At 43.8% G+C, this 27,954-nt stretch overlaps 1 protein-coding gene across 15 annotated transcripts in view; it reads left to right on the top strand.

The window, feature by feature from the left end:
- The window catches only part of LOC122866573 (microtubule-associated protein 4), a 162,511-nt gene that overhangs the window by 53,177 nt on the left and 81,380 nt on the right, over positions 1-27,954 (top strand). For 12 of the 15 annotated variants that reach the window (XM_044176376.1, XM_044176388.1, XM_044176382.1 and 9 more), the window contains 3 exons: positions 18,248-18,361; positions 19,761-19,847; positions 23,849-24,040. In XM_044176376.1, the coding sequence (XP_044032311.1) occupies positions 18,248-18,361; positions 19,761-19,847; positions 23,849-24,040 (393 nt within the window). Of the gene's footprint in view, positions 1-17,897; positions 18,010-18,247; positions 18,362-19,760; positions 19,848-23,848; positions 24,041-27,954 lie in introns of those variants that run through there. The other 3 variants (XM_044176381.1, XM_044176379.1, XM_044176384.1) reach the window with 2 other exon arrangements.

The following is a 27,954-nucleotide window of genomic DNA, read 5'->3' as shown; positions in this document are numbered from 1 at the left end:
GTCCCACCTGTTAAAACATAACTTCCAGTTCAATTTCTCTAGCCGCACCCAGGCCTGATTACTGCCACACCTCTTTTCAATCAAGAAATCACTTAAATAGGACAAAGTGAAGTAGACCAAAAGATCTTCAAAAGCTAGACATCATGTCAAGGAACAAATGAGAAAGAAAGTAATTGCGATCTATCAGTCTGGAAAAGGATATAAGCCATTTCTAAAGCTTTGGGACTCCAGCGAACCACAGTGACAGCCATTATCCATAAATGGCGAAAACATGGAACAGTGGTGAACCTTCCCAGCAGTGGCCGGCCGACCAAATTTACCCCAAGAGCGCAGTGACGACTCATCCAAGAAGTAACAAAAGACCCCACAACAAATCCAAAGAACTGTAGGCCTCACTTGCCTCAGTTAAGGTCAGTGTTCATGACTCCACCATAAGAAAGAGACAAAAATGGCCTGCATGGCAGAGTTCCAAGACGAAAACCACTGCTGAGCAAAAAGAACATTAAGGCTCGTCTCATTTTTGCCAGAAAACGTCTTGATGATCCCCAAGACTTTTGGGAAAATACTCTGTGGACTGACGAGACAAATGTTGAACTTTTTGGAAGGTGTGTCCCATTACATCTGGCGTAAAAGTAACGCTGCATTTCAGAAAAAGAACATCATACCAGCAGTTAAATATGGTGGTGGTAGTGTGATGGTCTGGGGTTGTTTTGCTGCTTCAAGACATGGAAGACTTGCTGTGATAAATGGAACCATGAATTCTGCTGTCTACCAAAACTCCTGAAGGAGAATGTCCGGCCATCTGTTTGTGACCTCAAGCTGAAGCAAACTTGGGTTCTGCAGCAGAACAATGATCCAAAACACACCAGCAAGTCCACCTCTGAATGGCTGAAGAAGAACAAAATGAAGACTTTGGCCTAGTGAAAGTCCTGACCTGAATCCTTTTGAGATGCTGTGGCATGACCTTTAAAAAGGCAGTTCACACAAGGCCATGTAGATTTGATTTTTTTCCCCCTTAATAACAACCTTCATTTAAAAACTGCATTTTGTGTTTACTTGTGTTATCTTTGACTAATATTTAAATTAGTTTGATCTGAAATAAAGTGTGACAAACATGCAAAAAAAAAAAAAAAAACTCAGGAAGGGGGCAAACACTTTTTCACACAACTGTATATTTTTGTTCAGCTGAGCAGCTGCTGGTCCTGGATGGGCTGCCTCAATAAAGACTCTGGTGTCTTGTGTCAGTGGCACATCATCTGGGGTGGTCTCCTGCACAGGAACTCAGGTTTATCCTAGTACAGGGGTCTGGGCTGGTTTAGGGAAAGAAGAAAAAGAAAAAACAATAGCTAGATATTAAGTGTGGAGAGTTTAGTATGGCGTATCTATCTACTCAACCTGTTTTAGCTGATTCATGACAAAATTTGAACTATCCAACAGATAGTTAATATTAACGTAAGGTTATTTTAAATATGATATGCTAATGTTAACATTACTCTTGTATAAAAGTACACAGCTTAACCAATGTTAATGTCGGAAGTACTCAGACCATTTACTTGAGTAAAAGTAGCAATAACTAAAAATACTCTGTTACAAGTAAAAGTCCTGCATTCGCAATCTTGCTTAAGTACAAGTATTAGCATCAAAATATATTCAAAGTACCAAAAGTTAAGGTGTAGAATGGCCCATTTCAGAATAATGTTATATTATTGGATTATAATTATTGATGCATTAATGTGTTTTATCATCAACTGGTAATCCACTTTGTACTTTACACTTATTTTAATTTTATACTTATACCCACCTGGTACTTAATTTATCTGACCTGTTATATTGTATTATATTTTTTGCTTAGTACTTCTATTCCTGTGTGCACTGATGTGATAGTGAGCAGCTGTAACAAAAGACTTTCCCCGCAGGTGTCAATAAAGTATTTCTGATTCTGATTGTGGTGTTCATCACTTTAATGTTGCAGCTGGTAAAGGTGGAGCTCATTTTAATTACTTTATATATGGCTGGGTAGCTTAATCTATAATACATCATAATTTATTAGTTCACTTAGAATTTGTATTAATAATCTGAATCTGCAAAGTAACTAGTAATTAAAGTTACCTAATAACTGTAATGGAGTAAAAAGCAGCAGTGAAGCATCTCCATTTTTTTTTTTAATAAATGGTAAAAAAAAAAAAAAAAGGAGATTATAATTAACATTTTTGGCTCCATTTCTGCTGTGTGCTGATTGTCAACGGCAGCTCTTAAGGATGCTAGGCGACAGGAGTGGCGCTTTGTGACGCTAGGGTAAGGGCAGGTAGACCAGACAGTCTCATTTAACAACGCCCAGTCCGGCCTTCAATTTATAAAGGCCATGCCGTGTCCTTCGAAGGATGCGGCCCCTAAAATGAGACATAACACATGTGGTCACATTCTCCAGCATGGTTGTTGAATTTTCATTTGTTTACTTTTAATTTTGGGTGTGATGAAGTAACGAATTTGATTCTTCCAAATAAATTCTCTCCATCTCTGTGATTGTGTAATGGTCTGGTGTATTTTCCACATCATATCTTTTCTGGGATCTCTTCATTCAGTTCTCTCTCCCATTTAGCCTTGACATAACATTGAATCCTTTCTAGATTCCATCAAACAAAAATAAAGGATTGACACTGACAATAACATTACCATATGGTTGTACAAGCACCTATGATAGGATGTATTTCGTCCTCACTTTTAATTATTTTTTTTTTATTTATTTTTTTTAAATAGTCCCTCATTTGTAAATATCTAAATAAGTCCTGATTTGTTATATCATGTGTTTTTTAAATCTTGAAAACTTCTCACCCTTTTGAGTAACCGTGCATATGGCCATTCCTATCCACTATTTAAATCTGAAGTCAGACCTTCCTGGCTTAAATTCACCATCAAAAGCAACCCATTTTAAACAGTCCAAGCTCCTCTACCAATTTTAGTTGTTTAACAATGGAATACCATGTATCTAGAGTAAATTATGTTATTGAGTCTAGGTCTACCTCATTTTTTATTATCATAGTTCAAGCCAGGCAACAGGAAACACAAGGAATTGGACCCAATTGCAGACACAGAGGCAGAAGCAGAGCTGGTGCAGTGCAATGGTTTAATAAAAGTCAAAGTACAAAGACTTACAGGTGTGGTCAGGCAGGCAGAGATCAAAACCATGAAATGGCAATCCAAACACAGGAAAACAAATCTAATAGGAGCAGGCAGAAAATCAAAAGTCCAAATACAGGCAGATAGTCCAAAAACCGAAGTAGCACATCCAAAACACTGGAACATTGGCTGGAATGCAAGGCACATGAACCAAGATGAACTGACACAGAACAAAGACACAGACTTAAATACACTCAGGTGAGGCGAGAAAATGAGACACAGGTGAAACTAATCAGGGCGAGGCAGATAATCAAAAATGGCGGGAAAAGCAAACAAAGACAGGAAGTAAAACTAAACAAGACACATGAAGCAGCACACTACAAAATAAATCAATAATAATAATAATAATAATAAATAACTTCAGAAGACCCTTATGGATTATTTAAAATCAAGGCCAGTTACGTCGCCCGGATTGGCGCTACCGGGGCCCCACCCTGGAGCCAGGCCTGGGGTGGGTGCCCGACGGCGAGCGCCTGGTGGCCGGGCACAGCCCGAAGGTGCGACGTGGGGCCGTCCTCCCGTGGACCCACCACCCGCAGGAGGATCCGTAAGGGGCCGGTGCAGAGAGATCTGGGCGGCAGTCGAAGGCAGGGGCTTCGGCGACCAGATCTCCGGACGCAGAAACTGGCTCTAGGGACATGGAATGTCACTTCGCTGGGGGGGAAGGAGCCTGAGCTTGTGCGGGAGGTTGAGCGTTACCGGCTAGATATAGTCGGCCTCGCCTCCACGCACAGCCTGGGCTCTGGAACCCGTCTCCTCGAGAGGGGCTGGACGCTCCATTTCTCTGGCGTTGCCGGGCGGGAGAGGCGGCGGGCTGGTGTGGGCCTGCTCATAGCCCCACAGCTCAGCCGTCACGTGTTGGAGTTTACCCCAGTGAGCGAGAGGGTCGCGTCCCTCCGCCTTCGGTGGGGGACAGGTCTCTCACTGTTGTGGCGGCCTACGGGCCGAACAGCAGTGCAGAGTACCAGGCCTTCTTGGAGTCCCTGGGAGGGGTACTAGACAGTGCACCACCCGGGACTCCGTTATTCTACTGGGGACTTCAACGCCCACGTGGGCAACGACAGTGACACCTGGAGAGGGTAATCGGAAGGAACGGCCCCTGATCTGAACCCGAGCGGTGTTCAGTTGTTGGACTTCTGTGCTAGTTACAGTTTGTCCATAACTAACACCATGTTCAAGCACAAGGGTGTCCATCAGTGCACGTGGCACCAGGACACCCTAGGCGGGAGGTCGATGATCGACTTTGTTGTCGTATCATCTGACCTCCGGCCGCGTGTCTTGGACACTCGGGTGAAGAGAGGGGCGGAGCTGTCAACCGATCACCACCTGGTGGTGAGTTGGATCCGCTGGCGGGGAGGAAGCCGGACAGACTTGGCAGGCCCAAGCGTATCGTGAGGGTCTGCTGGGAACGTCTGGCGGAGCCCTCTGTCAGCAGGGTCTACAACTCACACCTCCGGGAGAGCTTCTCCCAGATCCCGGGGAGGTTGGGGACATTGAGTCCGAGTGGACCATGTTTTCCACCTCCATTGTCGATCGCGGCGGCTCGTAGCTGCGGTCGCAAGGTTTCTGGTGCCTGTCGCGGCGGCAATCCCCGAACACGGTGGTGGGCGCCGGAAGTAAGGGATGCCGTCAGGCTGAAGAAGGAGTCCTATCGGGCCTTGTTGGCTCGTGGGACTCCCGAGGCAGCTGACAGGTACCGGCAGGCTAAGCGTGCTGCAGCCCGTGCGGTCACAGAGGCAAAAACTCAGGACTGGGAGAGGTTCGGAGAGGCCATGGAGGAGGACTATCGGTCGGCCTCAAAGAAATTCTGGCAAACCGTCCGACGGCTCAGGAGGGGGAAGCAGTGCTTCACCAACACCTTGTATGGTGCGGGTGGAGAGCTGTTGACCTCGACTGGGGATGTTGTCGGACGGTGGAAGGAATACTTTGAGGATCTCCTCAATCCCGCTGTCACGTCTTCCGAAGAGGAAGCGGAGGCTGGGGACCCGAGGCGGACTCATCCATCACCCTGGCCGAAGTCACTGAGGTTGTTGGCAAGCTCCTTGGTGGCAAGGCTTCGGGGGTGGATGAGATCCGTCCTGAGTATCTTAAGTCTCTGGATGTTGTGGGACTGTCTTGGCTGACACGTCTCTGCAACATCGCGTGGCAGTCTGGGACAGTGCCTCTGGACTGGCAGACCGGGGTGGTGGTCCCTCTGTATAAGAAGGGGGACCGGAGGGTGTGTTCCAATCACAGAGGGATCACACTTCTCAGCCTCCCCGGTAAGGTCTATTCCAGGGTACTGGAGAGGAGAATTCGTCCGATAGTCGAACCTCGGATTCAGGAGGAGCAGAGTGGTTTTCGTCCCGGTCGTGGAACACTGGACCAGCTCTATACTCTCCATCGGGTGCTCGAGGGTTCATGGGAGTTTGCCCAACCAGTCCACATGTGCTTTGTGGATCTGGAGAAGGCATTCGACCGTGTGCCCCGGGCGCTTTGTGGGGAGTGCTCTGGGAGTATGGGGTCCGGGGCCCTTTGCTAAGGGCTGTCCGGTCCCTGTATAACGGAGCAGGAGCTGTGTTCGCATTGCCGGCAGTAAGTCAGACCTGTTCCCGGTGCATGTTGGACTCCGCCAGGGCTGCCCTTTGTCACCGGTTCTGTTCATAATTTATATGGACAGAATTTCTAGGCGCAGTCAGGGGCCGGAGGGTGTCCGGTTTGGGAACCACAGGATCTCATCTCTGCTGTTTGCAGATGATGTCGTTCTGATGGCTTCTTCAAACCAGGACCTGCAGCATGCACTGGGACGGTTTGCAGCCGAGTGTGAAGCAGCTGGGATGAGAATCAGCTCTTCCAAATCTGAGGCCATGGTTCTTGACCGGAAAAAGGTGGTTTGCTCTCTTCGCGTGGGTGGGGAGTCCTTGCCCCAAGTGGAGGAGTTTAAGTATCTCGGGGTCTTGTTCACGAGTGAGGGACGGATGGAGCGTGAGATTGACAGGCGGATCGGTGCAGCGTCTGCAGTGATGCGGGCGCTGTATCGGACCGTTGTGGTAAAGAAGGAGCTGAGTCGAAAGACAAAGCTCTCGATTTACCGGTCAATCTACGCTCCTGCCCTCACCTATGGTCATGAGCTTTGGGTAGTGACCGAAAGGACAAGATCGCGGATACAAGCGGCCGAAATGGGCTTCCTCCGCCGAGTGGCTGGGCGCTCCCTTAGAGATAGGGTGAGGAGCTCAGTCACACGGGGGGAGCTCGGAGTAGAGCCGCTGCTCCTCCACGTCGAGAGAGCCAGCTGAGGTGGCTAGGGCATCTGATCCGGATGCCTCCTGGACGCCTCCCTCGGGAGGTGTTCTGGGCATGTCCCACCGGGGCGGCCCAGGAAGACCCAGGACACGCTGGAGGGACTATGTCTCTCGGCTGGCCTGGGAACGCCTCGGGATCCCCCCGGAGGAGCTGGAGGAAGTGTCTGGGGCGAAGGAAGTCTGGGAGTCCCTGCTTAGACTGCTGCCCCCGCGACCCGGCCCCGGATAAGCGGAAGAAGATGGATGGATGGATGGATGGATAAATAATTTCAATATCTTTCCTTATGTTGATATCAGTATATCTATAGTTGCTTCGATATAGCTTTGTAACCTGAATATAAACGGAAGTTGCATATAGGAGTTCTCTGGATCTTTCAAGTAGATCATAACATTGTTCGCAAAGAAACTTTTACTCTAGCTGTGGGTTTGATTTAGATAGACTTGGTGCATTTTATTGACTTTTTATTAAATCCAGAATGTTAGATATAAAAATTCCCAATTGACCCTATCAAATACCTTTTCTGCATCCTGGCTACTCAAAGCTGCTGGTAAATTATTTATATGTATTCTGTGTATGATGTGCAACGTTCTTCTGATATTGTCTTATGTTTGACTACCGGGAACAAAACCAGTTTGGTATTTATCTATATAGTCTGATAATGATTGGCCTGTTTGATATAACAGAGGTGTAGAGCTTGTAATTAACATTTAAAATTGGCCTATAATTTTGGCATATTCCTTATCCTTTAGTGGTTTGGGAGTACTGTAATTATCGATTCCTTCCACGAGGGGGGAGTAATACCTTTAGTCAAGATCCAATTAAAGGTAGTGAGGAGTAGAGGGGACAGTTCTTTTTCAAGTTTTTTGTACCACCCATGTGCCTTGTTTGTTTGTAGTTTTCCTATTGCTTTCTGGATTTCTTCTGTAGTTATCATTGCCGTTATGTGTTCATTTTGCATTGTACCTATAGAGAGTAGGTCCAAGGAGTGAAGGAATGTTTTACTATCATTTTGATTTGAGGCAGATGATTGAGTGTAGAGCTCTCTGAAGTAGTTTTTGAAATTGAAAACTGAAAATATTTTCAATTTCTTTTGGTTCATATTTAAGTTGATTATTGGATCATGCAGTTTATAGACCATAATTTCTGTCTGTTGTTTCCGTAATCGTCCTGCCAATAACTTGACAGCTTTAGGGCCTAATTCATAGTAATTTTGTTTTAAATATCTTGCTTTTGTCTTCTACTTACTGTTGGAGTAGATCATTAATTTTCTTTCTCATCTCTCATTTGTTGTGGTTTTTGGTCAGTTTTTCCTTTATGTTTTTGTTCCAGTTGCCTTAGGTTGGTTAAAAGTATCTTATATTGTGTTAATTTTTCTTTTTTTAAAGATTACTTATAATTGTAATCAATTTACCTCGTATGACTGCTTTTATTGTGTCCCATAATATAGCTGGGTCTGTCTCACCATTATTATTTTCCTCCAGATAGCTCTGAATATCAGCTTTGATTTGCTCAACAACCGACTAATTGTTTATTATTCCCACGTTTAATCTCCATATTGTATCTTTCCGTCTGAAACTCATGTATACCTTCAGGTAAAGGCACTCCAATTTGACATCTTTGTATTCTATCCCTATTCTCTTTCTGTCAGAAAAAATAATCAGTTCTAGAGTAAACAGGATGTGTTGCTGAGTAATGACTAAAGTGTCTCCACAGAGGATGAAGGTCCCTACACATATCAAAAAAGCCCATTCCTTTCCATGTATATTTCACCAACTTCGTGATGGGTTTCTTAGTTCTCTTAAAACTAGTTGTGTCAAGGTCTTAGTCCATTAACACATTGAGGTCTCCTCCACATATACATATGCCCTCAGTTTCTACAGCAATAGTATCAAATAGGGATTTAAAAAATTGTTTATCACTCTCAGGCAGCTGACAGCTACCCATACCCACCTCCACAGTTCACTTTACTCAGCAATTCATTTACTGTAAAAGTTATATGTATATATTTTGTAGAAGTTAAAGGAATGAACAATTCCTGACAAATCAGAAAGGCAATTGATTTGCCGTAACTACCTCAGGCCTTGAAATCTGAGACAGGGTCTTAGTAAGGAATGTACATAATCTACTTCAGTCCATCAGTCAGTTGAAGAACCTCACTGACCTGAAATCCCTGTGGAACTGGACGTGACAAATCCTGCTGACCCAGATGGGGTAATTACAATTGAAAACGAGTTTCTTGTTGATCACTTACCTCAGAAATATCTACCTGATGGAAAAATTGTCTCTGCATAACCTGAAAATACAAGTCTATCTGAAGCACCTGGTGAACCTGTTGATATCCTAAACACATCTCCTGAGGAACCATGAAAAACATCTGACTTATCAGGAGGTGAAGAGAGACATCCAGGACCAAGAAGTGTATCTAATGAGATGGAAATCAGAGAACACAAAAATGTTAATACAGACAGTCAACATGATACTGTTGAAAACCAGGAAGCTGAAAGCTTCCTCCGACCATCACAAAGACACAAAGAGAGACCCAAGAGATTTCATTATCCTCAGATAGGCAACCCTTTAATCTCTATTGTACAAGCCCTTTTCCAAGGTGGGTGACACTGTAGGGAGAAGACCTGTTGCTGAATGGTAAAACATAACTCAGATAAAACAGTAAAAACACAATGTAACGCTTTGAAAATCAGAAGAGAAACAGCCTGTACTTTATTGTAAACTTGTAGATGTGTGTGTGAGTGAGACGCCCTGCTCACATTGAAACCTGCCTAGGGGCACAGAGGAACACTGGAATTGATGAGTTGTGGTAAAAAATAAACAATTAAATGCTGCGCCATGAGGTTCTTGGTTAAGCTAGCGGGTTCAAGTACTGGGGAACTTTGACCACGTCATGGTCCACCTGATTCCTACATACGGGCAGAAATTAAAGCTCTGTAAACCTGTTGTGAGGCCATCAAAGCACTGGACCAGTGATGCTATGGAGGACCTTTGGGTGTGCTTGGACTGAACTGACTGGGATGTTTTCAGGTTACAGAGGCTGTGAGGACTGCTGTGTACCATCACGCACCAGGGTGAGTTACAACAATGACAAACCCTGGTTCACAACTTAACTCAGACAGCTAAGGTTGCAAAAGGAAGAGGCATTCAAGACTGGATACAGGGACAGGTTTAGGGAGTCAAAGTACAGGTTTAGCAAGGCATTGAGAGAAGCCAAACAACTGAGAGACTACAACACCAGTTCTCAGCCAACGACTCTGCTTCTGTCTGGAAGGGAACCAAACGCCCCCCACTCCATTAAAGACTTGCGCCTGGCCAATGAACTGAATGAGTTCTACTGTCGCTTTAAGAGACAATGGGACAGTCCTGACACCATCCCCCTGACCAGACCCAAGACAAATCCCACCATGAGCAAGCACTTGGCGACAGTGGCAAGAAAAAACTTCCTTTTAATAGGCAGAAACCTTGGACAGAACCACTCAATGGTGGGCGGCCATCCGCCGCTGCCTTGTTAGGTTTTGAGAGAGAGAGAGAGAGAGAGAGAGAGAGAGAGAGAGAGAGAGAGAGAAGGGGGGGGGAGAGGGAAGCACAATGCAAATACCACGTAGAATTTTAAAATAGTAATAATGTACTGGTAGTGGTAATATTAATATTAATAAAGTAATAATAATAGGAATGATAGTCATAGGAATAATAATGACAATAATGGTAACAGAGGCAATAACAACAACTGTAGTAGCAGGGGGCAGCAGGTGGCCCACAACCACAGATCCAGTCTCTGCAGCTCCGGAGGTAGAAATGCCTGCTGAAAGTGACAGAAGGAGAGAGGAGAGAAATGAGAAGGCACAGAACTACGGGAGAGAGAAGATGTTGAGTTAGTAACATGCAGTAATGGGATAAAAATGCATACAGATGGAGAAGGTGTTACGGTTACTAACAGACACGGGACACAGAGATGGATAGGCTGTGATTGGGATTGATGGGGAGCAGGAGTGGGATTGGGAGCAGGTGTGGGTGATTACAGGCTGTGAGGCCTGGCATAACTGTGACAGTACCCCCCCCTCCACGGCCAGCTCGGGGGAGGGCCGAAAACCCTCTCCCCCGACGTGGTGGCCTGTCCACCATAGGGAGCAAGCCAAGCTGGTCGGAGTCTGAGCAGGTGTGGCACCTGGGAACTCGGGCGGACGGCCGGGAGCTGGGGCCGGAGTGGCGCCTGGGAACTCGGGCGGACGGCCGGGAGCTGGGACCGGAGTGGCGTCTGGGAACTCGGGCGGACGGCCCGGAGCTGGGACCCGGGTGGAGCTGGTCACCTCGGGCGGACGGCCAGGAGCTGGGAAACGGGTGGAGCTGGTCACCTCGGGCGGATGGCCAGGAGCTTGGAGACGGGTGGAGCTGGTCACCTCGGGCAGACGGCCCGGAGCTGGGACCCGGGTGGAGCTGGTCACCTCGGGCGGACGGCCGGGAGCTGGGGCCGGAGTGGCGCCTGGGAACTCGGGCGGACGGCCGGGAGCTGGGACCGGAGTGGCGTCTGGGAACTCGGGCGGACGGCCCGGAGCTGGGACCCGGGTGGAGCTGGTCACCTCGGGCGGATGGCCAGGAGCTTGGAGACGGGTGAAGCTGGTCACCTCGGGCAGACGGCCCGGAGCTGGGACCCGGGTGGAGCTGGTCACCTCGGGCGGACGGCCAGGAGCTGGGAAACGGGTGGAGCTGGTCACCTCGGGCGGATGGCCAGGAGCTTGGAGATGGGTGGAGCTGGTCACCTCGGGCAGACAGCCCGGAGCTGGGACCCGGGTGGAGCTGGTCACCTCGGGCGGACGGCCAGGAGCTGGGAAACGGGTGGAGCTGGTCACCTCGGGCGGATGGCCAGGAGCTTGGAGACGGGTGGAGCTGGTCACCTCGGGCAGACGGCCCGGAGCTGGGACCCGGGTGGAGCTGGTCACCTCGGGCGGACGGCCAGGAGCTGGGAAACGGGTGGGCCTCGGAACCCGAGGCTGGCGGCGGCGGCGATCCAGCGGGTACTGGAACTGGCGAGCCGCTGAGCAGCGGAACAGGCGAGCAGATGGGAGGCGGAGCAGGCGAGCTGCTGGGAGGTGGAGGCTTAGGATGATGACTAGCTGATGACCATATGTCTGGTGGCCCAAACTTGCTGAGGAGAGTTATGAACCGGCCCAGAGAGTTGAGGACCGTCTCCTCACGTGCAACCAGGGACCCCGCCCAGCACAGTGCTGGGCCGGTTAGCCGGAGCGCTATATAGGCCACCCTAGACCGGTCGGTCGGGTATTGGGTTGGGTCTATGAGGAAGACCAGGTAACACTTTACTATAAATTCCTAGCACTCCCCCACTGAGCCTGGCTGCACCCACTCGGCAGCCGCCAGGAGTGAGGGAGGGTGGTTGAGGAGGTACCTTTTGACCAGACTCTCCATGTGTAGGAAGGGACCACTGGCTGTCATCCCTGCAGTTAAGGTATTTCCTACCTTTTATCATTTAGACCCACCAAAATCAAATCTTTAACATAGGCAACACACCAGCTGTGGTGTAAAAAACAAACAAAGTTTACATATCTTTGACTAATATTTAAATTTGTTTGATGATCTGAAACATTTAAGTGTGACAAACATGCAAAAATATAAGAAATCGGGAAGGGGGCAAACACTTTTGCACACCACTGTAGTGTGTGGTACCACATACTGCAGGTGGTGCACTCAATGTGACATGGGGAAAAAACAGACCTTAGATTATTGTCAAACATTTTGTCAGGTTCACGTCACTCATCCAGAGTCTTAATCTTTATCAATCATTATACTATATTAGTTCTTAAAATTGTGTGACAATGTGTGTCAGATTCTGGGTTTAAATCTTAGCTGTGGTCCTTTGTGTGGTGTCAGTGTGTTCTTGTGGTCTTTCAGCTGCACCAGTGTGCTCAGAAGAAGTGTAAAGACATGCAAGTAAGGTGAATTAAACTAGATATAGCTGCATGACTGTGAGAGTTCAGGTAACTCATCCAAGGTGGAGCCCAGTCTTCCAGCCAAATGTTGGTCTGCAGTTGAATCAAGCTTCTTACCCATTCATCAATATCAGCCCCTGAGCTTTCCTCCCCACAATCCCGAGTTTAATAATTTAACAGTTATGACGATAACTGAAGTTATGACGATAACTGAAAACATGAGTTAAGTGTTACATGCTTTCTGCATTTGCAAAATACACATTACACTCCCCAATGCTCCATGGTAGGAATGTATGTAATGTGGATGAATTATAAGTTATAAATTATGTGTAATGTCCTCTGTACAGTTGCTGAATTCCACCTCAGCATTTTGAAGATTACCAACTCACCCACTTGCAAATGTCCTCCTCCATTCCAGGCCAATAGTAACAGAGTATGATGGCACTGTGGGTTTTAACTATAACTATATCTCACTGTCTAATCACTGTGTACTCACTGTCCAGTTTACTCAAAAACCCACAAAGTTGAGACATATTAGCCGAATTTACATAGTATAGAGTGTACCACTCCCTACTGATTTTAGTTTCTACACCTGTGCATCCATCATCTGTCCCCATTTGCAAAACGAGTTACATTGTCTAATGTGGATGAAAGAGTGTGCTGAATTGTGTAGAAAACAGTTGTGATAAGTGAGATAAATGTCTGTAGACTTTAATATGAAACATGATCAATGGTAGATAGCCTACAGATGTTGTATCACAAGTGAATCTGGCCGTACAGTATCACACTTTGACACAGCTCAGTCCATGCTGCGTTCGAGCTGGGTATAAACATACACTCCAGACTGTATGTTTTACTTACAGGCTGTAAGAAAGTTTAAACTGTTCTCAAATCAAGTTCACGTTAGTTTAATGACGACATAGATACAAATATAAGACTGACAACGAGACAACTTTGTAAACCATAACAGATAGTGTGGAATATAAAGCATGATCGATGTTAAAATGTTGTATCACAAGTTACGCACTCTGCCACAGCTAACAGCGATCTCCACACTGCGTTTCAACTGGGCATCAACAAATACCTCAGACTGTTTCACTTATAGGCTTTATGTAGGTACAAACACATTAAAAACGATCATGACACAATATAGGGCTAACAACATGAACATTTGAGCGATTTATTGAACAGTTGAGCGATTTATTGACGTTTGCAGTGTTGAACAGGCATCGACACAGTCACCTATATTGTCATTACCTGTTGTCCTCACTTTAAACTAATTTGCAGGTTGGAGAAGCCTATGAATCAAAAATATCTACATAAATATACATTACTTACATAAGCAAAGTAATCGGTACGTATTTCCTGGTTAGTAGACAAGGGATCCTCAAGCCACGCCTACGACACATCTGGGAATATCACCAGTTAATTTGACCACCAGTTAAACTGTCACACCAGCTAGGAGGAGTGAGTAGTCAGCAGTTGGTATAAAACAGAGCAGCCAAAAAGCCATTCGCTATAAAGATCAGTTTCCAGCCATGCTGGATTAAATTTACACTTCCCTGGCATATTTAGTTTTTGGTAACTGGCTCATCAAGGCAAGGAAGAAAGGATAGAGAGAGCCATTGATGAGTCAGAGAGGGAGAGATGGTGACGCATCAGAATTTAAAAAAAGAAGAAGCTGAGCTATTTCTGATTTCTGATTTCTGAGGGCAATTTAATTAGAATGACTTGAACAAAACTTTGGACAAAATATATGACAGCTTTATGTGGTTCATTTGAATTTCAAGGACTTTTTAAGCACTTAAAAAAGGGACTGTTTTCAGTACTTGATACTGCTATACCAGCTGCTATAACAAAACAAAAAACCATCAGTAACAGCTGATATGGCTCGAAGACGATCTGCAATCTGTATCGGTGGCAAAAAACGTTATCATGGCATCCCTACAGCTAGCTCATTGCCAGTGACACCTCCTGCACTATGTTTGTAATTTCATTCATCAGAAAACAGCAGGCTGCCACACAAGTTTCCACAACTACACCAACTTTGCTATAGAAGTAATATATTCATGTACCTCTGAATGCTTGAGCGAGACATAACATTCAAAAGTTACAGATTGCAGCTTTAAATCACACATTTTTCTGTTTCTTGTATGGTTTAGGTAAGTATTTAGTAAATGTGCAGATTTATAACTCTCTGCCAAACATAATGTAGCACAAACTGTAGACTTGATGATATCTTAAGTTCTGAGAACACTGATTTTTACATTGAAAAGCATGCTAGTACAGTATATAAACTGTACATAACAGGTCCCTCAGTTAAACTGGGAGTCAGTAGTACTGGTTATATGTGCTCCAATGTGAAAATGTTCTGCCAGAACAGTTCAGAATGAACAATTCATGGGACATGTTCCAAAAAACACAAACACACTGTCACGGATACGCCAAGCTCCACCATCGGTTAATCATCCACACCTGCTCCCTATCACACTGCCGCTCCCCATCAGCACCTAATCACAGCCAGCATAAAAACCCAGCACTCACCTCAGCCAGTGTCCGACCTTGTTTGGTACAAGGACTCCCCATGCTACTCGGCATAACGCCTTCTCCAGCGATCGCCTTCTCCAGCAATCTCCCTCTCCAACGATCTCCCTCTCCAGCAATCTCCTTCTCCAGTGATCTCCCTCTCCAGCGATCGGACCAATACCAAAAGGATTACAGCCATGAGCTCCGCAGACCCCTTCCAGGACCAGGTGGTGGGTCTCTGACGATATCTCTCCACCCATCCACCACCAGCCACCACCGGTGTATTTCAGCCTTATCGTCCAACTAGCGGCCTTCTCTGGCTCAGCAGAAGACTGCGACAGATTCCTATTACTGTGTTCCCTGGTCCTAGAGATGCAGCCGCAACTGTATCCCAACGAGCAATCCAAGGTGGCCTTCTTAATCTACTTGCTCCACAGACCAGCACTCCATTGGGCAGAATCCATATGGTCACGACATGGACCCGTCACCCAATCCTTTCACAGTTTTGTAACGTACTTCATGGAAGCGTTCGGCCCTCCAGTCGTGGATTTGTCAGCCAGTCATCAGCCTGCACCCCAACCTGCCAGCCCTCAGCCTGCACCTCTACCGGCCAGTCTTCAGCCTACTAATCCGCGACTTGCCTGCACCAGTGCTCCGCCACCCAGCTGCAGCAGCTGGGTGACCAGCTAGGTCTTGCTAGCCCTGCACCGGAGCAGGGTTAGCTGAGTTTCCGGGGTTATCCCCTGAAAATCGACTAAACACGGGGTTAAAAGGTGCCAGTGTGAAACAGGGCTAAAGTAAACCGAGTAATCACGTGTCATTCTAGAATGTAAACATTAGTCAACAGACATTCAACCCAGGGATAGTAGGCTAGTAGGCTAAGGATAGCCCTGGGCTACAAATATGCAGTGTGAAAAGCCTATTAGATTAAAACATTTTAGGATCACCCTTTCTACTGAAAAAACAAATATAAAAAGACGCCAAATTTAAACATCTACATATAATGTGGATTAAATTATAATGAATATCAGTTCTCAAGCACAACATGTATCCACCACGACCACTGTGTTTTCTTGAACAATGTGATGAAGCTATCCCATCTATAGAAGGGGTATGATGAAGAGGTACTTGAGCCCATCTTGTAGGGCTGTGGAGGTATGTCAAACAAAAAAGGTCAGGAACCACCGATCTAAACCACTTTATTTTGATGCAAAACCAAAAATGAGCACACCTGAAATGTTGGTAAAATTCCCTCATTGAACAGGAAATCTGTGTGAGCACAACTACAACCACAGTAGGTCAAAGTTAAGCCAGGAAGTAGATCTGTAAACTGTGATGGATGTTTACAATGCACAATCTGGGTAATGATTTCACCTACCAAATGTGGTTAGCTAACCTAAGACATTGTTTAAAACCTGTATTAGTTTCTGACTGCCTATTTTTCTTGCTCTGTTGGACTATGTTGCTGCGTTCCCAGATTGCATTTAACTTTGTGAATACAATGTTACAACAGGTATGACAAATGAAAAAATACTGAGATTATTCTTTTAAGTACCACTATAATAGACATATACTTTAACTCTGTAGTTGTTTCAACTCAGTCTATTGATATTGTTGCTAATTTTGCTAAGAGATGTTTTCTTTGAGTGATGGGTACTTACCAAACAGCTACCCGCTTTGAGGTTATGCATTTGTGTAACCTCCCACCCCCCCATTAAAAAAACACCCTCTGGCCACAGCTTTAAATAAGACTGTGATCTACCCAAGTCAACCCCAGTTGTTCAATAAGGGATAAAGATTCAAATAGGGAGAGATGTTAGAGGTTTTCACACCAGTGCCCTGACTGCCCTTTCAAAACAGCTTAGTCTGATATCAGCACCTTGGACAGCAGCACAGCACTGTGGGGGAAACATCGACCTGTTTTCCTGTAACGTTTTAGCTTCACTGATTTAACTAAGAAGAGCAAAAGACGCTCAGTGCATTTAGGTGCACTCGTTTTGACCACCTTAGCCATATGAGAAGTCTACTGTGACTTTGCGTGTCTCCTGCTATTTACCCAAAATCGTGTTCACAAGGCAGAGAGTAACACAAAGACAGGCAGACAGACACAAATGTGACCATAAGGACAAGTGCTACTGCACTAGTGTTTCTGAATCAATTGGTGACCCTGCCGATGGAGTGCTTTCTGTGTCCTGTCGAGACAGACAATGCACACCCTACTATAGCCCCTGTGTGTGTCTGATATATGGAAGCGTTTGTTACTTTGGGTTGCGTCCTGTCTGTTCGCCTCAGTGTCACCGTCTGTGAGCACTGCTGAGAAAGGGTTGCCATCAGTGCCTCCCTCCTTCTCTCTTCCACTTCTCCCTTCCCTCCGTTACTCCTCTACCTTCCTTCCTTCCTGTTCCTATCCATTTTCCTTCCTTTCCTCCATTCATCACTCCCTTATTTTGATGTTTCCACCTTGTCTTTTTCCCTTACTCATTCTGTAAATCCTCTTTCCTGCTTTTTTCTCCTCCCTTGCTGTCCTATAACCTCTACTCCATTCAACCCTTCACCCTCCTCTCTGACCCTGCCTTTCCCTTGCTGTGTTTTTTCCTCCTCTCCTCTTTCCATTTTTATCTTCCACACCCAAACAGCCACAGTAAATCTGCCAGTCGGGGGTTCTGGCCTCTGCGGTCCAGTCAGGATCTCTGGTTGGAGACTGGGAGTTGAAGGGTGACTACTGGAGTAGAGAGGGAAGGAGTGGGCTGTGGGAATTCAAGGAGTGGGAGGGGAGGCGCTAGCTGGCGGGACCTGGAACCTGAACCAGACAGCTAGTGAAACGTCACACAAAACCCAGACTCTCCGACTGTGGTCGCATTCTTGTGTGTGTGTCTCTTTGTGTGGCGAGTGTGTGTGTGTGTGTGTGTGTGTGTGTGTGACACTGGAGGTTCACAGTGTTAGTAGCTCAGAGCCAGCTGAGGCTGCAGTGGAGACAGACAGAGACAGAGGCACTGAGCAGTACATAGCAAACACCACTGAATGTTGAGGTGTATGGGACTGGGATATCTGGTTTTGGGAGGAAATTTAGCAGGTGAGAGTGCAGGTACATGTGTTGTGTATGTGAGCATTTTATGTGTGATAGATTCCACTATGTAGAAGTGTTTATGTTTTGTAAATGCCTATGTGTGAGTAATTTGTGAGTGTGTGTGGATTTGTGTTCAGTGGATTGTGATTTCAATAGCCCTGTGTCATTAAATTACAGTTGTATAGTGGTGCATCATCAGCAAAGAGGGGGAACTGATGTTCGATGCTCCATGTTGTCACTGCAGGTTGTAAGCTGACCGTGGGGAGACAGACATCAGCGTTGCGCCCAGAGCCACAGGGAGAGGTGTGGCCACGCTCACTTGACCAGCAGCAGGCCTTGGCTACAGACTTCTTATCAGGTACGAAGGTCAATAATTTTGCTCCAAAGTCACCCTTCCAAATGAACTGAAATAGATAGCTTTAGCATTAAATGATAAATGGACTGTACTTATATAGCAGCTTTTTAGTCTTACGACCACAAAGCGCTTCACACTACATATCACATTCACCCCATTCAGAATCAGAATCAGAAATACTTTATTGATCCCCGAGGGGAAACTCTTTTGCTACATTTACACACATTCATACACTGACGGCAGGTGACAACTGAAACTAATCACTCACACACACTCACGCTGTAGGCATAGCCCTCAGGAGCAATTTGGAGTTCAGTATCTTGCCCAAGGACACTTAGATATGTGGGCTGGGGGTTGCCGGGATCGAACCGCCGACCTTCCGATTAGTGGACGACCCACTAATCCACAGCCACCCCAAATCATTACTATCTAAACGAATGAACAGTTATTAACAGATGTGTGCACTCGACACATGACCAGAATTTAGTGCCCTTAGACTTGACTTTAAAGATTCGATTTTGACTCATGACCATTGACTCATGACTTCACTTGGACTTCAGACTTGTATGCAGCCAATCAACTTTGAATCAATTTGAAAGCAGCCAATCATGTTGCAGGAGCAGAAGGGAAATGTGCGTTTGGCAATGCACACCAGTAGACACACAAAGGTTTGGTTTAGGACTCAGACTTAAACTGAAACTTAACTTGGGACTTCATTCTTATTTACTAATAGCCAAGACTTGAGACTTACTATGTGACATGCAAAATAATGACTTCATCTCAACTCTGGGACATGTTAGTCTCTAGGGTCTCAAGATCAAAATAATGAATCATTTTTCATTTTATCAGAACCAGAATCAAATTTATTGGCCAAGTATGTTGACAAATACAAAGAATTTGTCTGTGGTTGTCAATAGATCTTAAGATACAAATATAAATATACAACTAATCAAAGACAACAAAGCTAAACAAAGATAAGCAGAGAACATACGTAATATGTACAGGCAAAAGGTGTACATATATATAATTATACATATATACAACAATTTACCATGGGGGCAAAACCAGAGCTTTTCTTCTTAGTGCAGTACAGTGCTCAGAACAATATTGTACTCATATATCCAAAAATATAGTAAAGTTTGATTTCAACACCTTTTCTCTGTTTGTTTCCTTGTTGTCTGCCTCCAACTCACCCATTCTAAATTATTAATGCCCACATGCCCAACCACCACCTCCCATTCCTTCCCTTCTTGTTCTCCTTTCTCCTCCTTTCATCCATCGTTGCCTCTTTGTCATTAATCGCCCTGAACTATTTCTTCCTTCCCACTTTTTCTCTATTTTCCTGCCCTTTCCTGTTCTTCCATGACTCTCTTTCTGTTGTTCTTTGTCTCCCTCTTGCCAGCCTCCATGGCAGGTCATTCAGATCCTTTAGGCTCTCAGACCAGCCCTGCCCAAATGATGGATACTGGCCGGATAGGAACTTTTTCAGGTATACTTCCAATATTTTTACTGCCACACAGCAATACGGCATTAACACTGATGCTGGTACCACTACTATGATAATAGCAGCAGTACTAATCACTACTATAATAATAAACATAATTCCCTTTTATAGTGGACTTTTCCAACATTAAGTTGACCAGTGCTTCACAAACCTGAGCTTAAAATGTAATTTGAAATGTTTAGATGGCAGTAGCAGGGTTCAATGTTAAGGTTTTTTGTTTTTTTTTCACTTCAGAAATCTACTGCCAAGTCAATTTACTTGCCCCTATACAAATTGCATTATTTATTAGTGGTTATCAAATAGCAAAAAAACTAAAGTTAATTATCATGTTTAATCTTTAAAAATAATAACATAAATTAATCAGAAAAAGGACACAGTGTGTCACTCACGATAAACTACAGAATTATGTACCACCATGCTGTACCATTTGTACTACTTGTACTATATCCATTCTGCAAGCCTTTATTTTTCACCACTGAAACTAAGTGATAGTACTAGCCTTAGAAAAATTTTAGCTTGCAACAGCAGCACAAATTAGTTTGAATTGAAGTACTGAGTAGTGGTAACAGTGGTAACACATCTTTGCTTTTAACTGAGCTGGCAATGCAAACGTTTTCTTCATCATCATGTGCCATTACAGAAACAGTGTCACATCATAATTTCATCATGGTGCTTTCTGTTGAAACATCTGTTGCCCATCTAATGACTTTATTTACATACTACGGACTTGTTGGACTAGGACTTTTTTTCTTTTGAAATTTGAGCTTTGGACGTTAAGGACAAAATACAGCCAAAAGAGAGTTGTTGTTTTACTCTGTATCAAGAAAATATATTGAGATAACATTTCTATTTCTGGCAGTTGTATGTATATGTTGGACTATTATGTGTTAAGGCAGGGGTTTTCAAAGTGGGAGGTGGGCCTACCCTGGGGGGTGCCAGACAGTTTTAGGGGAGGCTCAGAGACTTAAGGTGAAAACGATGTTCATGAAGGATTTCTAACAAACAGATTTTTTATTAGACATCAAAGGGGAACCATGCTCAGGATTGCCTAAATATCTCTAAATTGGACATAGTTCTGAGGAATTATACAATTTCTTACTTAGAATCAGCCCTTTTTTATATTTACATGCAGTTTTAAATTATGTCAAACAGCAGTATTAGGCTATTTTATGTCAATTCCTGGATGTCTATGGGATCAAGTAGCAGCTACATGATCCCATAGACATCCAGGAATTGAACTAAGCTAATAGTGGTCACGTTTTTCTAAGCTTTGTCGGAGGGGAGGCCCACAGTCTCACACTTTGAAAACCCCTGTGTTAAGGAATTGAGTTAGGTCAGTTGCAGAATGCACCATTAAACAACATAAGACAATGAAGCCGTTGTTGTCACAGACTAACAGGCAGAGGACAACGAGATGAATGGGAATGTCTTTATTTATGATGACAGCCAGCAGTGGAGTGTGGAGATAGGTAAACTGAACTGAACCCAAATCTTAAGGGAGTGTCGTACGAGTTGGTTATTGCACACCTTATTTCATGATAATGGGAGAGAGGAGCACAAAAGAGAGGATGAGATGACTGGGTGACAAGAGGCTTCCTCAATCTGGGCCCTTTCTGATGGGTTAGGGTTAGCGGCATGTATCAAGTATAGAAGCCACAGCCAAATAGTACGTTTGAAAATTTGCCAGTGCTAAGCCTAAGTTTTTGGGCTTCTGTAGATGTTTTTGCCTATGCGGGGAGCCTTGCCATTCCAAACAAAGTCTAAAATAAGACTGTCTAATTTTGAGAAAAACGATTTGGGAATAACAAGGGGCAAGCACTGAAACAGATACCGTACATATCGTCACTACATTAACTCTACCAATTAGTAAAAGGGGCAGGCGTTTCCAGTGGGCAAAGGAGGATTTGATTTTTTGCACAAGGTTCTCTATGTTGTTATGAAAAAGACTGGAATATTTCCTGGTGATCTTGATACCAAGATAAGTAAACTGGTCATTGACCATCCTGAACTGGAAGGAGTTCAAGGGAATCTGAAGGGCGGCTGTGTTAACAGAATAGTTCGCTTTTGCACAAATTCAACTTGTAGCCTGATATCACACTGAACTTCTTAAAGATCAAGAGAGCATTTGTGGGATTAAAGAATCGGCTCTGGATAAAAAGACCAAAAGATCATCAATAGGAGGGGGGAAAGGGGGCAGTCCTGTCTGGTACCCCTAAGTAAGGGAAGGAAGCTGAAGAAGTGTTGTTGGTGCATATGGAAGCTATGGGAGATAGAATGCTTACCCAGTGCAATGCGATAACTTCTGTTGTGAATTGGCGCGATATAAATAAAATTTAATTGGATTGAATTACAAGTGCAATGAGATAACTCTGGTGGCGTCTGGTGGAGATATAACAGCTGTTTCTGGTTAAACAAAAAGGATCTTACTATTTAACAAAAAGGTCTATCGCTAAAGGCATCCTTTCCATAATGTTGTCATGTTGCATTTAATGCATTTAATAATGTTGTCATTTTTAATGACGTAGGCTACTTTGATGGTCGAATTTGTCCCCAAGGATTACGTTGCAGCCATTGTTGCCCATTTTGTGGCTGCTGGCTGAGGCGTAGAGCCAGAATATTGTAATAATAATGAATTGTGTTTTACGATGATCTGCGAGGTAAAATTACTATTTTTCTCAATGGAGTCTGGTGGGCCATAGTGCCCATTTGTTTTGGTCTGAGATCTTGGTGCTCTAGTGCGAGATCTAGTGGCAGCGAATGTCACGTACAGCTCCTTTTAAAAATACAGATATACAAACACATATAACATTCAATCATTGAGGATCATTAGAGCGAACATAATGATATTTCAGTACCCAAATCTCTTTGCTCATTAGATTTTCTTTCTCATAAAAAATGTCACTTCAGTCCAACAACTGGCCTTGAATCTGTGGTCGTAAAATCCACCCTGATAAATTGCTTGTGGTGAGGCAAAGCTTGTTAGCTGCATGCAGAACTGTAGCTGTCACTAGCTTGGTATCTGCTGGTACTCCACAGAGTGACACACACACTCAGTATGAGCTATGAGGCTGAATTATGCCTTTCACCATGCCAACCTCTGCATACCCAGCTCTCACTGTTTCCTTAATGAGATCTGTCGTTTCTGGGCCACCGAATTACTGCTCCAGGCTTCAACCCACACACACACTCTTTTGCCCTCGCTCTCTCACGCACACGCACACACATTCCTATAAAAATACACATACAGTTGACACTTGCAACAGTGAATGCCCACAAAATTACTTTCTAACCCAATTTCGATCAATTTAGTTTATACACCACAGCCTCATGCACACGCACAATCTTGACTAATCTCACTCATTCATGTGTATTTAGACAACAAACACATATTGTAGACACACACACACATTCATAATCTCACCCAGGCTCTGACAATTTCTTTCACAAATACTGTACATGTTTAGACCACATACACACGCACACAGACACAGAGTATCCCCAGGAGCTGTGTAGATTGTGTGTGTTGTTTTGTCTGAGTCATTCTTGCTGCTGCGTCTTTTCATCTCGTACCTTGCCCTCTTTGGCCTTCTTTCTTCTTTTAATTGTTTTGTTCCCTCTTTTTCTCTTGCTCTATCCTTGTTTTGTCAATGTACAGTACTTTACTTTGATCTGTTCATGTTGTGATGAACCAATAGAGAGAATATCCTTTTCCACCTTATTAGTGGTTTAAAACCTACTATAGCTAAACACTGTGCTGTTGCAGGCTACTAGGAACAAGACAGATTCCCTATGGGTCGGAAGACTATTACATGATGTCATTGGGCTACCCTCTGTTAAAAAGGAAGACTACTCTCCATTAAAAGAAAAACTATTGACCACCTTGGATTATTGCTGGTGTATTTTTAACAACAGTAGCATCAGTGCTAAGAGAATCCCCCAACACTGACCCTATATACTGTATCTGTTTGTCTGCCTTTGATTGTCAGGTTTCTCCCAGCCTGACGGGATGGGGGTGAATGTGGAGGTGGGGTCTATACCCCTCTCAGCAGAGAGGGTTCCAAGTATAGCGGAACCCCAGCATCCCACACACCCAGGGGGCTCAAATGCCCCTAAAGAGCCCCACAGCCCCATGCTGCCTGAACCCCAGGCTCCTCGCAGCCCTCTGGATCTGTCAGCAGGTAAGACACATGCAGATGAACTCACATGCCATAGATATTTGTATCTAGTTAAAAGAAAACTTTGTCACTATTAACCTGCTCTTCTTCAACAAGGCTGTGCTTGATAATCAGAAATGTATGTACAGAAGGCAACTCAGCCAATTAACTGGAGCAAATGGAGCCTCTGTACCTTGCTTAGGGGCATCTGGGCAGAAGTGATGAAGAGAGAGTCTTACTCTTTTTTTCTTCATAGACTTTCTCAGCTGGCCCAACCAAACTGAAATACAATGGTATTTTAAGTTTCTGGTATACTTAAATGTTAAATCACATGGTAAAGACCACCAGAGTTGAACCTAAGCTTCAACTCTGAAGTAGAGATGTAACTACTGAAAACACTGCTATGCGTGTTGCACTTTTTGGCATATGATGTCATGACTTCAAGATTTTTTCCATACTAATTTCAATTCAGATTTTTTTTCACCAATCCTCCTGCAATTTGCTCACAGATGATATGACCTCCTGGGTACTGCTTATAGTTGTCTCATGTTGCTTTAAAAAATCATATACCAAAGTATTAATTGCTAGACCCCTGTAATAGCTGACAAATACTGCTAATTGCTATTTAAACTACTGTAATATGAGCCACTTCCATAGCGTTGTTTGCACATTACAGTTCTTGAATAAAGAGGTGTTTACATCTGATGATTTGTTCCACAGAGGGGTGCAGTATACAGAGCAGCTGTCTGTCTTTGCTTTTCCATAGCTATATCCTCACACACACTCCGGCTCCAATGTGATTTAGTCATCCACCTCAAGGTCAATGCACATCTGATGCTGATATGTATAGGGTGTGCCATTATGCCATGGCTTCTAGTCATATGCTGTATGTGTTTAGTCTGTGTGTGTTTGCATGTGTGGATATCTGTATGTATTTATCCTAGAGAGAGAAGCTGTCTGTGTCTCTTACTGCCTGCTCTCTTGACCAGCCCCCTGACCAGCCCCTCCCACCACCACAGCCTGCCCTGCTTCCATCCCTGCTCTCCAGTTCAGTGCACATCTGATCCTAGAGAGCATGGAGTTGTAGTTCTCACCATGCTGTGGCTTGTGTCATCTAGTAGATCCATGCTAACATCCTATGTGGCCAGTGGAACGATGCACGAAGCATCACAGCAGCTGATCTCCAATGGTGCACTGCTACACAGCAGGTGTGCCTCTGTACTAAATAAGAGCAAGGGGGGAAATATCGGTTGGTTGGTATTGGAGTGGTTATGCCTGTGGAAAGATGTCTAAAAGTACAGGGCCTGCTCCTCTTCTAAGACCCCAAAACTGAAGGTTTATGGGTATAAGGAGATGGATGTTGTCATCAAATAGCCAGCAGGTACTGATGAGTAGAAATCATACAATAAAATGAAACAAATGTAAACCCTCATCACATGGACTGATGCTCATTTTAAGCTATTTCTTCTTGTCTTCTTAAAGAACAGTTCTGCAAAAAACTGTAAATTCTCAAATAAAAACTGGTATTCAAATAATCAATTAATAGTTGCTGGCCAGAATATATAAAAGCCAGCCACTAATAAAGGCTGGGTAAAACACATTAAGGGGGAGTGAAATTACCTGAACTATAATGGCTTACAGGCCAAATTCGGTATTTCCATCAGTACCACAGATGTCATGCACACCAAACTGTTGCTGAGTTTATCTTTTTAACAGAAATATTATGCAGTTTTGTTAGGTTGCTGTTAAGATACTGTCAATGGAACTCAACACTTGCACACTGCAGATTTTTAAAATTAAAAGTCTACCTGGAAAAGCAGGGATTGTGCCTGTTGAACCACTGGAAGACTTTTAATTAGGGGTGCACCGATCTAATGTTTCCTGATACCAATTCTGATACCTCAACTCAGAGTCTGCTAATCTGCCATTACAGGCTACCATCCTGAAACCAGGTTTCTTTCCACATTTAAAATCTGTATAGCTCACAACATAGAACTTGAATTTGAATTTAATAATGACATTGACAAAGAAACTGTACTTAATGTCACCTCATGGCAGATACCTGATGCACTTAAGGTCAGTATTGGTGCCAATACCAATTCAGCATATCTGATCGGTGCATCCCTACTTTTAATATGAAGCATTTTCTCAGGAAATGTTGCGTTTCATGGACGGTTAAAAAAACAGCAAAGTGAAAACAACTGGAAACAATGAGTGGATGAAAACTTCTGTCAGAAAACTTCTGTTAGAGAAAATAAACTCAGAACAGCAGAATAGTGAACATGACATGACTTTGTTGTTGTACTGATGGAATTAGTGCTGTGGAAATGTATCATGAATTAATCAAAACAACATGTAAACATGGAAGTGTTATATTTACATTAACTAGGGAACAGGGGAAATTAGGAATCAAGGTGTGTATTTAATATAATCCTGTTCCAAATAAAGGCCTGGTTTGTTCTACCATTAAGGTAAATAAATGTTCAGCCACTATTTGAGAATTTATAGTACTGTAAAGCCCTGAGGCAATGCAGTGAGCAATCCAGTCATTGGGAACCACAAACAGCAAAGGTCATTTACCAGTTATTAGTACAGTTGATCTTTGATCAGTTGATCTTACATAAACCAGAATCTGGTTTGTTGGATCACCCCTGCTGCTAAACTATTAACTACCAGAGACCAAAGAAACAACAGGAATGTTTGAATCATTACAACTGAGCAGTGCTTCAGTTTAACTGCAACTAACAACACACGTGTGCATAATCTCTCTACTTCTATGTGTGTCAACTCCTAGGTAACACATGGTGACTCAACAATGCAGCAACCACCAACCTAACCCTATTTTACAAGATGTAGAGTGCAGATTTTTGAAAACCTGAAGGGACTCTGACCCTGATATAGAGCAGAAGAATAAACCAGATTTACCAGATTTATTGGACTACCAGCATTATGAATCCCTTACGCACCTAAATGTACTTGCAGTTTATTGCAATTTTCTAAGCAGATAAATTGTCTGAACTCCCAATAATTAAACCAAGAATATCTATACCAACCAGTGACAGTTCAACCAACCATTCAGGCCACAGTCCAGAGCACAATGGGGGGCACAATGCAAAGACCACGTAGAATTTTCTTTTTTTAAATAGAATAGTAATTGTAGTGTCAATATTAATAAATTAGTAATAATAGGAATAACAGCTATAGGAAAAATAATGTCCCTATTAGTAACAGAGCCAATAACAACAACTGTAGTAGCAGTACACGTGTTTACATGGCAGATGATAGATCACTGCTTCTAAGAACAATTTTGTTTTGAATATTACTCTTTAAACGGTTTTCACCAGAGCTATTAATAGCATTTTTGGGACAGTTTATTGAATTTGTATTTGATAAGACACTAAAGGAAAACTCTTATTCAGTTTATTTCTTAATTCTGAACTATTCAATTTTGGATTCAAAATTATTTTTTTTTACTAACTATTAACTACTAACTTGATTCAAACACCCCAAGCCTTAGCTTTTTCCAGTGTGTAATATCGTCTTATGAGAATAGAAGGAACCACATTATATGCTGCTCTTTTGTATTTTAAATTTGTACTATCTTTGAAACTATAAAGTAATACAGTATATGCACATACAGTGCCCCCAGACTAATTCTAACATTCTGATCCATTTGGCTGATGTCTTTTTCTGCCTCTCCCAATTACAGTATAGAGAGCAGAGTTCTGTCATGGGTTTGGTAATATGAAATATGGCACACCAGAGAGCAACTGTAATGTTTGGGGCCTGACAGCTGCTCCACTTTAGCTCTTCTTCTGTATGTGTGTGTGTATGTGTGTAACTGAAAACTAGAGACAAACCTTGGCCAAAGCAGAAGAAAAACCCTGTCTCAGTGGGCAATTTCCCCTCTACTCTTTGTCTACCTGAGCTTTATTATA

The sequence above is a fragment of the Siniperca chuatsi genome, linkage group LG19 (assembly GCF_020085105.1).
Source record: "Siniperca chuatsi isolate FFG_IHB_CAS linkage group LG19, ASM2008510v1, whole genome shotgun sequence".
Classification (NCBI taxonomy): Eukaryota; Metazoa; Chordata; class Actinopteri; order Centrarchiformes; family Sinipercidae; genus Siniperca; species Siniperca chuatsi.
The sequence above is the reverse complement of the archived record's forward strand: the minus strand, read 5'-3'. Positions and strand labels throughout refer to the sequence as shown.